General features: G+C 35.8%; 1 protein-coding gene across 1 annotated transcript; it reads right to left on the reverse strand.

The window, feature by feature from the left end:
• Positions 1–5182: 5182 nt before the first annotated feature.
• On the reverse strand, positions 5183–12921 carry LOC121410870 (procathepsin L-like). The gene is made up of 7 exons (XM_041603218.1): positions 12814–12921; positions 9709–9974; positions 9018–9170; positions 8209–8433; positions 7455–7620; positions 6889–6997; positions 5183–6021 (listed from the first exon to the last, which is right to left on the reverse strand). The coding sequence occupies exons 2-7, from the start codon at positions 9955–9957 to the stop codon at positions 5922–5924; spliced, it is 1002 nt and encodes a 333-aa protein (XP_041459152.1). The 5' UTR covers positions 9958–9974; positions 12814–12921; the 3' UTR covers positions 5183–5921.

Below are 12921 nucleotides of genomic sequence, written 5' to 3' on the forward strand. Positions count from 1 at the left end.
CCGTGAACTTGATATTGTTGACTGTGCGAGTCATGTGCCAAATAGACCAACGTTCAACTTTGCCAAGCAAACACAAAAGCCCTTTAAATTATTATATTTTGCGATACAATGATTGATGTTTACCAGTTTATTATCTTCATACCCCGGGCTACACACACGTGCATTGGCCTACATATCTCCTTGCTTTGTATGATATATATGCTAGATGAGATCATGACAAAGCATATCCTTTTCATTTCGTTTCATTTCTTGATTTATTAAAGTGCACTGAAATACATTGAGCATACAAAAAATATAACAGAAACACAAAAAGATACAAAGATACATAGTAAGATGCAATTAAGATTTTTAAAAAGGAAGATAAGCTTGTACAAGGCTATTTACATGCATAAAATGAACATGAAATGGGAAGCTGCAAAAGAACAAAGCAGCTACTAATGGATAATTTGTTTCTGTAACATAATTTTGAATTGACGATTAATTCTCTTGGTGTATAAGCATGGATCCGTCACGTTTAAAGAAAACATAGATTTAAAAAAAAGAATAAAATGTTCCCCCGAAATATACATTTTTTCGTTAAATCACATGGCACGCAATTATTTTTTTTGGGAAAGAATGTTCTGATTGTATATATTATTGTTGGCATATTCGCATTTTACGCATTTGGGGTTCGATTTAAAAAAGGAATAAGAAAAAGAACCACCTCAAATTAAAAAAAATCGACAGAAGAGGATTATATGTCGATACATATTTTTAAATACTAGTAAAGTAAATGTAACAGTTAGAAGGGGAAATAACATTATTAAATAGAAGAGAATAACAAATATAATAAAAAAAAAGTCCCTACAAGCTTCACCTTCCTCATCATGTGAGGGTTATAAACACATCCGCCCCTCCTCATGGTTGTTTATTATACTTGCACACGGTGTTAAATACATGAAACTTTTATTACATATTTAAACAAAATTATGTGCTTTCTTTATATGAATACAATAAATGTCACAAGGCTGCAATAATTTTTACAATGTCACCTGATTCTGGAGATTGATTGATATCATAAACTCTCAGTTACTGTATATAGTTTGGATTTTAACAGAAAGTGTCGAGAACGACCTTTAATTCGTACAGTTTTACATAGTTTTGCATCGACAATATAATTTTGAATGCCTTTATCATGCTAATTAAGTTCTTATAACATCCCGTGGACGAAAAAAAAACACTCGAAATTTTAATGTGATTTCATTTTGGATTGAGTCAATATCATGATAACTAAAAGAAAAAAATAAAAGGAAATTAACAATGTTAATTAACAAACGTCTATTTTAATTTTTTTTCAGTCATGCGGAAGGACGAAATTGAAAACAAAATAAGGAAATTGGGAAAACCATATTCTAATCGATAACAGTAATGAGGCGGGTTTTTTTTGGGGGGGTATAACTCTATAAATATGGTCATGCGCGATAAAAGTGAATTATTTTTATCTCTACTTTTAAAGACTGGAATTCCCCGTCAAAATATGAACAATCGTTAATAAGAATTGAAAGAGAATAGATCTGGACATTAAAAATTTAAAGATTCAACTTGATCGTCTTTAACTTGCTCTTATATTTGAGTTGAATTATTGGCATAATGAGTCGTATATTTTGAAGGGCCAATCATGGTAAATGGATTTAAATTTCTTAGTCGCTGATATATTTATCCTGTTTAAACGGAAAATCGATTTTGTGATATAGCTTTAGACAATATGTAAGAATATCACCTTTCTCTTGATGGCGAAACTTTTTAATGGGACATGACCCCAGTCATTACACCTCTGTACGCCATGCAGTGAGTTGAATTCGATTACAGTGCATGTTCCACTGAAGGGGAAGATCTTAAATTTTCGCTCTGTAATTTAAAAAAAATCAGCGTTTGACAAAGTTTTATCATTCATGATCTAAATTTATACATTTTTTAAATTTTGTGTCAATATGGAGAAGCGTCAGTCCTCGCGAGTTGTAATGTTAACTTGTTCATTTTTAATAGTTTTGTCAATTGTATGATTGGTTTTCTTATACGTATTGGTAAATAGAGAAACAACTCTGTTCTGACATCATGATTAATGTTTTTTCGTGAAGAAACACATTTATTTGTGAGGTTGGGTGAGTGTGTGTATAGGGAGGAAGAGAGGTTTTATTTTTCGGAGAGCGTGAATTGATATAAAAATATTTTATTATAGAATAAAATTAAATTAAATAAACAGAATAAAATTCGATTTAACATATCTGTATTCAACAAAATCATATATTCTACTGCGCTGAATAAGAACTCTTGAACAGAGAGAGAGCATGTGATATAACCTATTGATGTCATAAGATCACGAGGAAGCATATTAGTATTTGCATATCGATAAGATTTGTGTTTTGTTTGCACTATCTTGAAAATGATATATTGTGTTGAGCTGATGCAGGACAGGGGCGGATCCAGGATTTTGAAATAGGGGGGGCGCCAGCGGCGAGGGAGCGAAGCGACCGAGCGGGGGGAGGGTGTGGGAAGGGGGATACCCCCCTCCCACGGCAAGGACTTTTTCAAAAAATCATGTCCAAAAGTCGTATTTTGAGAGCACCTTTAGAAGAAAAATGCACACTTAAATCACTGTAACTTCATGAATAAAAGACACATACTGACTCATTTAGGAGCTGGTTTCCAGTCACACACCGTATAAGCGGTCATTCAAAACATACATTTGGCAAAGGCTCTTCACTTGCTTGCATCGTGTGATTGAAACGTCAAATTTAAATGATACGAAACTGAGACTTGTAATCGATAAGTTCCGAATAATCCATTCTGTTTATTGTCATTTGTGTATTTACATTGTGTGTTTCAAACGAGAATTTAGTCGTATGGCAACATGCATAAAATTTGGTTCTTTTTTCCCCAAAATGCACAGTAAATTGTTACAAACTACAGAAAAACACGACATCATCTTCTGGTAATCAACCTTGTCCCTCGTATTATTTTCAAATAATCTTCAATAATCCAGTCATTCTGCACAACCTCAAAGTAATATAATGCTTAAGGGGACTCTCATCATTTTTATTGTTTACGTTTTCGATTTTGCTGGCAATTTTTTTAAAAAGATTTTATTGTAATCAGCAAACCTATAGATTATCAAACATTAAAAATGGGGTAGGGGGGTTAATGTCACAATTTCTACTTTTTAACAATACACAATGTGTCCTCGGGACGTTTTTCCCCAGCACGAAAGTATTCTCCCCCCAACCCCCAACACCCCCCCCCCCCCGTCACATAAAATCTTCGCTCCTTACGCTGACATATAGCTGCCTATACACAGCAAACGCGGAGTGGGGTCGACTGGTGATTGAGAATATACGATTTTGCTCCTTGATAATTCGTTGGAATGATTGCTTCGGCGAAACTTAGTTGGGGCGCCCTAGATATTATGCCTCTGAATCTACCAGAAAGTGTGAAAGTTAGTTTACATTAAATACAAATATGTCTGACCTATACATTTCAGTGAAAACGTACATGACCAAGGCAGAATGATAATGCTGCGCACGTGGCGCCCGATATAGGGCTTCATCTTTGAGTGAAGAATAATCTCGGGGATAGACATTATCATTCGCATCGTTGACACTTTCTCTCGCGATCTGTTACTTACAATTTACATGTATTTGCCATAAAGACGGGCAAACGCATGTTACAAAAAACACAAAATTTCGGGAAAAAATGATATCAAATCCAACATCTTCACACTGGTCACTGCACTGCAACTCCCGATTACAAGTGGTGCAACTTTCCAACCAATCGACTTGCGCGCCCTGGAATTCCGGAATTTACATATTGCAATACAGTATGACAGAGGTGCATTTGTGCGAACACAAAGGCCATGAGCGTAAGTTAAAATATAGTTTTGACTAGATCTAGCCCTTGAAATTGACTACATTGTACCAATCCAGTAAATATAACCATCAAAAAAAAAAAAAAAAAATCCGGCGAAAATAGGGGGGGGGGGGCGCGTGCCCGGGGCGCCCCCCTCTGGATCCGCCACTGCAGGATATTGTAAAAGGCCATCCCTAATGATGCCTCCCTCGACGCTTCGCACGATATTTCCAAAACGCAAAAAGATAACGTAGCAAATATTTCTAAGACTTTTTTTGGAAGTCTCGCGCAACTTTTGAGACCAAATTTGCGACATACGGGTATAGCATGGTGACATCACGTTACTTTTTACGAGACAATTTACCCTTTTTACACAGGCACCCTTAAATTTCCTTAACACCGTACTATAGGTGGGGCTAAATTGCCATTTTATTATATTTGTGGGCGTTATTACATTTGTGGGTAAAGTGTTATTACATTTGTGGGCGTTATTACATTTGTGGGCGATTATTACATTTGTAGGTGTAACAGGGGTCCATCTGAACACCTGAAATGTTGGGAATGGACACAGGTAAAAATCTTGACAAGCAAAAAAAAAAATCCGTGTCATCAACCAAAATTTTAGGGGGCACAAATATTTTAGGGGGTCCACCTGAATTTAGGGGGGACGCAGGAAACACAATTGAAAAGCAAAAAAAGGTTGTCAACAACAAATTTAGGGAGCCCCCCCCCCCCCATCTCAAATTGAGCGTAGGCATTCTACACACTGTGTAGATCGCTTCCCGAAGAACTGTCGTGTCCTCTCTTGCGCTAAAACCAGTTGAACGAGGCAAAACGATCTTGAAAACTACATTGCGGGGTGGTTTTATGAACCGGTTTGAAAGATCGCTTCGGCCGAAACCTAGTTTGCAGTAAACAAGTTTTATAGGAAGGTTGTGAGAACGATGTCTCTCTCCCCTTCTCTTTCTTTGTCGAGCTCTAAATTTCCTTTTCTCCTTCTTTCTCTATTCACTTTTCCCTCTATTTAAATGATATATCTGCATGCTATATACGTACACCATTCATACTTTCAAATAATATATATTTTCCTTCCCCTCTCTCTCATCTCGCACACCCATATTAAACCAAGGAGATATCACCTCTCTCCTTGATTAAACTCCCTTCCTCGGGCCTTCCTCACTACCGTACCACCCACTTTTCCTAATTTTCGTATCGTCCTTTAAAATTAATTCTGTATCTCCTCGTCCCTAGTTTCAAAACCTATTAAACAAATAAATACTTGATTTTTTATTCAAAATTATTCTTTAATTTCAGAAAAACTAACAGCGTACAAAATATACTTTTCTTAAATGCGAGAGAATATTTAAATTATCAAATTAATATATTTTTCATCGTTTTTTATGTACACACAATCATATCAAATATTGATCTTGGACGGGGCTCATAGTAAAAACAATGTAAAATTGGATCCTCTCAATGTAGTACAACAACAACCAAAACTGATTTTCATGTGCAGAATTGTGAATTACACAACCAAATATTAATAAAGAACAAACAATCATGAAAGAACATATCCTTATGGATTCATCTTTGTAATATCTTTTCTGTAAATCTGTAAATGAATTACTAAAAACATAGTTCCCTGGTCGAAAAAAATCATTATCATAAATTACAGGAGAATATCCTTGTTGCGTAAAATACATTGATACCACTTAAACATTTTGAACATTATATAAAGCATGTTCAACCTAGAACAAAATCAGGATAATTGATCATGGATTTCATGATATTTCTTTCACACGACACTTGTCTGATATCATAATAAGAAATGAAAGCAAATCGAAATAGAGTGGAGGAAATAGACAGAGTGACACTTAGAGAGTTTAGAGTGGGGTGATGATAAAAATAAAGAAAATGATCACATAGTGTGAATATCACGCATTTTTTCAGTATTTATTTCTCACATCCCTCCCCCCCCCCCTCCTCCGGCCCCAAACACACGGTAGATTTGCATATTTATTTCTGTAGGCACTTAATGTTTAAACCAAAGGGTAGGTGGCGTTTGTAGCAATACCGCACTGGTTATCTTGATTACGTGACATCCAGATGTATCCTTCTTGACCCCATGTCGTTCCCCAGCTGGAGAGAGAGAGAGTTAGAAAGGGAGATAGAGGAGAAGGGGGAGTGAGGGGGAGAAAGAGGGTGAGGAAATATAACGAGAGTGGGAAAGAAAAAAATGGGAGGAAATAAGAAAAATATGAATTATTTGAAGAATCTAAGACAACGAATTATGTAGTTTGGAGCTAGCTTCTTTTTATAATTTTTTTGTAACTATATTTGTTTATCAAGGAAATTCTGCGCGGTTTCTTAATTTAAAAACTTGAAAACATAACACTAAAACGTATGAATTTAAAAACAGGCCTTGTCAAGAATTAAGATGAATCGGGCGATACAACTATACATCGAGGACAAAGGACAACGCTGATAGGATGAAGCAATTTTCTTCTCGAAGGACATGTGACAGAACAATAAATGCAAACAAAAATGACTCCGATGAAAGAGTAAGCACTTCATTCGAGAAAGCTGACTTTTGATTGAATATTAGAGTAGATAAAGGAGTCTCATTGCATCTTTTTTCATCGGTGGCTTTACAAGCAAATCGTTTTGAGTGAGAATGTTTAAAATATAATTTTTGTTATAACAAAAAATATATATTTTGAAAATTCTTGTAGATTAGGTCAACAATTTCATTCCATTTTTTTCTATGTACAAAGAGCAGTGTATAGAGTGAGGTTCTTTCAGTAGAACTGTAAAGACATTGGGCACAAACATTGATGTTGAAAACAATTACGAACGATTTAACAAAGGAATACACATAATCGCCAAAAATAATGTCTGGAGTGATTTTACTATCCCACCTCCCTCATAGACTAATCGACACTTTCATCACTATTTCAACTCTGTAAGAACATTGGCACAATTTTTTAATATAAAGTATGCCCTTACCTGTTTTTCACGATGTAGTAATCTTGGTTGTTCTCTGTGACATCATATCCTACAGCTGTGACACAGTGGTCCAATAAGGTTGAGGAGCAGTCAGGCTCGTTGTACACACCTGAAAAGATTTCGGAGAACACAGACAATATAGGACAATTTATATTGAGTTCGGATTTGATTTCAACTACGCATTCTCTGTTTTGTCCTTTCTCAATAATCATTATGGGGATACAATATCGTCTCTTGGCGTTATGGGGTTCTGGGAATTATAGTGTCATGCTCTTCCACACAGGAACCCTTATAAACACAATGAATTCGCGATCGAAAAACAAACAGAAGTTCATTATCAGGTTGTTCTAATTCGAATGTTTGAAGAGAAAAACACAGAAAGAGAAGAAAAAGGCAGAAAGAGAAGAAAGATGATGGAAGATTCCTTGAGAATCATCGTGCGATATGCCTGCTATCCGAATCTGATGAATTTCTCTTTCCACCGTGTGTTTTTGAAAGCTCCAAAATGGCGCCTCGGCCTTAAAGTATGGGCGTCGCCACTTACACGCTACACCTGTTGCTCTTACCCGACTCATAAAGCTGGAAGGATGGCTGGCTGGCATCAATACATACAGAGATTGGACCAACCTGGGCAATAGCCTTCTCTAGTGATTCCTCACTTCCAGCCTCGATTTCAGAGAAACCAGTAATGGTGGCACCAATGTCCGAAGTCCCGAAGTGGCAAGTTTCATCCTTATATCAAAACATCAAAAATTATGAGTTAAAATTAAACATCAAAAGTGTTTAAACAAACAACTCAATGTGATTCACTACTTCGTGGTGTTTTCTTATGAAACCGAAATCAAATTCACGAGGAAATGCATGTTGATTCTGTTCGAAATAGAGACAAAATTTAAATGCGGAATTGAATGTATCGGTTACCCGGTCATAAAAGGTTCGTTTCATCACATTTAGGCTATACTGATTTATCATTGATTTGGAATTTTGTTCTTTTGGTGATTTCCGTGAAATTGAATTATGGATTTGGATAATTGATTGATGAATTAAATCTATTGTTTGATGGAATGACTGTGTTGGTTAAGTAATTGAATAATCGCTTGACTGAATCATTCAACAATAAATATCATAATAAGTAGTCGTTTGAAATTCTAAATGAATAAATAAGAGATTTTCTTATAAGGTATCGGTTGATCATGAATGATAATAATTCATTTCGTAAAAAATCGGCATGGCCACTAACAGCAATTCGAAATTGTTGTTTGAAATTACAAACGCTCGCAAAATGTTATGCTACGGGCTCGGGGGGGGGGTGCAACATACCTGTCCTACGTAAGGATACCCAGCTTCTGTGTCGATTCCTCCATTACTCTTGATGTATGCATCTGCCCAGGCTGGCCAACCACCCTCACAACCGTCGTTACCTTCAGCACCAGAGCAATCCACCAGGTTCTGTTCGCTCAAGCTCACCAGTTTACCAGTCTGAACGAAATGTTGGCCTTCCAAGGCACCCACGGTACTGAAGGCCCAACAGGATCCACAAGCACCCTGCAGAAAATTAAGAAATAAATGATAATCCCAGCTGAGAAAAGGGGTCTTGTCTATCAGTCTAGTTGAATATGTTAAATAATTTTCTTCGAAATTATCACAAATATTATTCTGAAAATATACAATTGAGGATTCAGTATAGCTTAAGTACTTCATTCCTTGGTTGAAGAGAAAGATATCAGGTCCAATATCAACCAGTGATCCATTTCAACGCCGATTTAGATTTTTAAAACGCATTTACATTTGGACCAAGACAAGGAAAACAACAAAATGTTTTTGTTTTCTTAGAACAGAAGTGTATGAATTGTAAAATTTACATGTACTATACATTTTTCTACCTTCTCTAAATATACTTAAAGTAAATTTGAGAAATAACAAAAATCTGTATACAATGGTTGACCAGAAACTGCCTTTTTTTAGTCTACAGGTTACTTTGACATGTTTGAGGACCACAATTGATAGCATGTATATAACCTTTCATCACACCATTATCGTTTTTTTTTTAATCTTATACCTGCACGAATTTTAGAGATAATATTCGACATGGCATTCATTTACATAAGTTCAAGTAGGTTGTACTTTACCTGATCCTTAATTGGCGTGACGTAGCCCTTTGTTCTCCAATCTACAGACTTCGGAAGCTTTAGGAACTTTGAGGGGAGAAAGGTAGATCCATGAACAGATGGCCTGTTTGATATCCTCTTCATAGTCCTCGTCGCTACAAATTCTGCATTTGTCTGAATTAAAAGATCAGTAGTTATACTTTCTAATAGCTTGATCATTTACTTTCAAAGGAATGCAAAGTTGGGATCAATTCATAAATATAACTCTTATCATCTTTGGGGAAATGATTGGTATTGGTGCCAAATGACACACTCTACAGAGTGGATTTGGCGCTTTACAAGTCTCATTATTATTATTATTATTATTATGATTTCTTTGTTTGTCTCTAATTGATTCTGTTTTATTTAATTTAGCTATAAATTTGGTGAACTGTGTATTAGCTTATTTCTCTTTTATTTCATGGATGGAGATCGTTTAGTATTACTGAATTAGTATTTGACTACATCTTGGACTGTTTATTCCTATACGCATAATACAAAATTTATGCCTGTGAATACATTCATCAGGTATAACTTTAACAGAGATACAAAAATTTGAGTGTGTGTTCCTACTAAATGTTTAACTAGGGCATGCAAGGAATAGAGTTTTTTGACCGCGTTTTCAGTAAACGCCTTTGGTCGTCGCCCGGATAACAAAATGTATATTATTCACCATGTCGCCAAACTCGTTCATGCCAAGACGGTAGGTCTTTTCTCCCAAGCTGTGCAAAATGTTATGCTTCTCGATGATCCTAAGATTGTCCTCCCAGATCTTTCGCCTGTTGTTTTCCTCTTCTACGCCTCCGTACATCTTGCCATTCTTCGACTTCCATTCACTCCACACTTCATCCAGGTCATGTGATGGAACTCTGGCACCAAGGGCGCCAACCGCACAGAGTAACAAGATAAGGAGATACTTCATGGTCTTTTAATATGAGGCTGCGGAGAGGGGAAATCATCAAATGTCCCTTTACTTTAAAAAAAATTATCACATAAACTATGAACAAGACAAGAGGTGATACTTCCACACTATGGTGGAAGCTGTATACTCACTACGAATAACATGATGATTTTGTTGTTGTTGTTGTTGGTGGTGGTGGTGGTGATGATGATGACGACGATGGTGATGCCGGTGGTGATGAAAATGGTGGTCATGATGATGGTGATGCTGACGATGATGGTGATGATGACGAATTGTTTTTGTTGATGCCAATAGCAGGGTTTTTTAAGTGAAGGCTACATATGGTATCATTTCAAGTGTATCTCAAATAGTTTCTAATCAAATTCATATCATCTAATCCATACCACTCACTCATGAATATCCGTTTATTGGTACTTTTCTATTTGAGTGTCGCTAAGTAAGGCGAGCACATAATACACCCGCCTGTAACACGGAAAATTGAGTTATTGGTCAAACAAGAAAGGTGGAAGGAGGCGACTTCACCTTTGACCTCAAAATCAATAGAATTGCTGGGATGTATGCTTGTATCATACACACCAAATTATATGGGTCTAGGTTAAGTTAAACTGGAGTTATCGCGTTTACAATGACTGTAGAAAGGTAAGATGAAAAGATGTCAGTGTGACCTTGACCTTTTGACCTCAAAATCAATAAGCTTCCTATATATATATAGGATTAATGCTAGTATCATACACACTAAATTATATGAACCTATATAGGTTAAGTCAAACTGAAGTTTCGCGTTTACAAGGAAAAGTTTACGGACAGACCGACGGACGGACACCGAGCGGGATACCATATTATGCTCGCGAAGTTTTTCGCCAGGTTCGTATAAGGTTGCAAGAATCTTAGTTATACAGATTTTCTTGTCACAAACTTAATTCTTTTCGCAGAGAAATTCTGAACAATGTCATGCTCCTCCATTTTTTTTATACTCGCTCAGAATCTCATTTTTTGGGAAAAAAAAGGTTGCCAGCATTTGTAATTTGTTATTCGACCACGTGACCATAATGGCTCATAAAATAGGCCCATTCAGAAAAATATGGGTCGAATATCTGTTCAAAATATTCATTAAGTAGACTCTGAAGTCGCAAACAATTTGTTAAAAGATATTTTTGTGATGTCTATTTGTCAATTTGTCAACAAGTTGACGAATTTTGACATATCTTCATTCGCAACAATTCATTTTAGAGAGAGGCCGTTATCATATTATACTATATACACTCTTAAAATAGTTTGGCAAAAATGCCAAACTTTTTCTTGGGAAACAAACTGTTCACACAACTATATGTTAAAATGTACCCAAATTGAGTAATAAATTTGCTTGGATGATAATTTCCCAGAATATAATTTTACCAACACGACCAACATACATTACCCAACACACTGGACAGTTGCCCAACATTTTTAAGTGTGTACTATTGAATGTATACATCGATCAAATTTAAATGGTGCCTGAAACTAATAAAGATTTTTCAGTGATCTTGATTTCTTAATATTGATATTGATGAAAAGTATTTTGTCAACTCATGGGAAGTTGTAAATGTCTATTCAGAAAGTGCTTGAACTACTAGTGTGGGTTTGTGTTTGTAAACTACATTCAGTTTCGCTGTCATCATCAACGATTAGATTCTAAGGTCAAATATCAAGTGGTGAGAGGAGGGTGGTTGTATCTGATATAGGTACAGCCTGCAACATGGGATATAGAGCGAATGAAGTAAATTTCCCCTCAAACAGTTCCTGTTAGGAAATAGAACATCGACGGTTCTCCTCAAACTCTGGAGACTGACTGGACTTTGAACCTTGAAAAATAACATGCCAACATGCTATTCACTTATTTCATTTTGTTGAAATTCACTCGAATAACGATCAGCCCCCCCCCCCTCTTGTTCTATCCCTCCCCCCTAAATCCCACTATCTCTAACTATGCTTTTGTTTCTTAGGAAAATATACAACAATGTAAAAAATGATGATACAGGCCTCCATCGTATAACACTAGAACCATAATGGTAAGTGATTTGACTTTCAGTTTTATTAAAGCCTCTTATAATCTTTCGTCCAGAAGAGTTTCATTCATTTAGCAACGTTACTTTGGATATTTAATTAATGATCAGAATTTTACAAAGGTGATTACAATATCTAAAAAAGGATAAGGAGACAGTCATGAGAAAGCAGGGCTTATAAAGTGTGAGGTACATTTTCATCGTCATACAGAGCTTTGCATAGACATATACCAGAATATGATGTCGCACAATTTCACCGAAACGACTCCGTTATACCATGGACCTGTACATAGGTCAATGGTTATACTGTACTACACAATACTGCACAAATATCACAGCTCATGAAAAGCAATCCCATTATGATATTCAAATAAGATGAATCAAATGGAAAGTACATTATTTAGGGCTTATTTAGAAGTTTTCAAAGTGAATGAATGAGCAATATAAATTTATATAACTAGCTGTAATCAACATTACATTAACAAAATAAAGCTTTTTGAAAAAAAATAGGTATAAAGTTATGGACGAAAGAATGAAGGTAAATGTAAATCTAAAGAAAGAAAGGTTTCTGAATGTTCAGCATAAAAGGGTCCGGAGTGATGGAATCCCGTAGAATATGATGTTAAAATATAAACTGGTAAGTAGTTCTACAACAACAACAACAACAACAACAATGCAATATTCGAACAGAGATATTATTTACCCATGCTCCCGTTCGAATTATGGCTGAATAATTTTTGATGCATTCATTGCATTGTACTTAAATATCTACGTACAAAATAATTTACATGTTGACGATCAGGCTTTGACTTACCTCGGGTGCGAAGCTGAATAGGGGAGGAGTATGCAGAAGCAAAGTGTTCAGTCGTTTTTTGTGACGACTATTTATATAAATAAAAAGAAACTACAATTCGCGCTCTCT

The sequence above is a fragment of the Lytechinus variegatus genome, chromosome 3 (genome assembly GCF_018143015.1).
Source record: "Lytechinus variegatus isolate NC3 chromosome 3, Lvar_3.0, whole genome shotgun sequence".
Lineage (NCBI taxonomy): Eukaryota > Metazoa > Echinodermata > Echinoidea > Temnopleuroida > Toxopneustidae > Lytechinus > Lytechinus variegatus.

Coding starts and splice junctions, on each gene's coding strand:
- LOC121410870 (XM_041603218.1), bottom strand. CDS start 9,957: ATGAAGTATCTCCTTATCTTGTTACTCTGTGCGGTTGGCGCCCTTGGT. Junction 9,171..9,708: donor TGAACGAGTTTGGCGACATG/GTGAATAATATA, acceptor CTTTTAATTCAG/ACAAATGCAGAATTTGTAGC. Junction 8,434..9,017: donor TCACGCCAATTAAGGATCAG/GTAAAGTACAAC, acceptor AATTTTCTGCAG/GGTGCTTGTGGATCCTGTTG.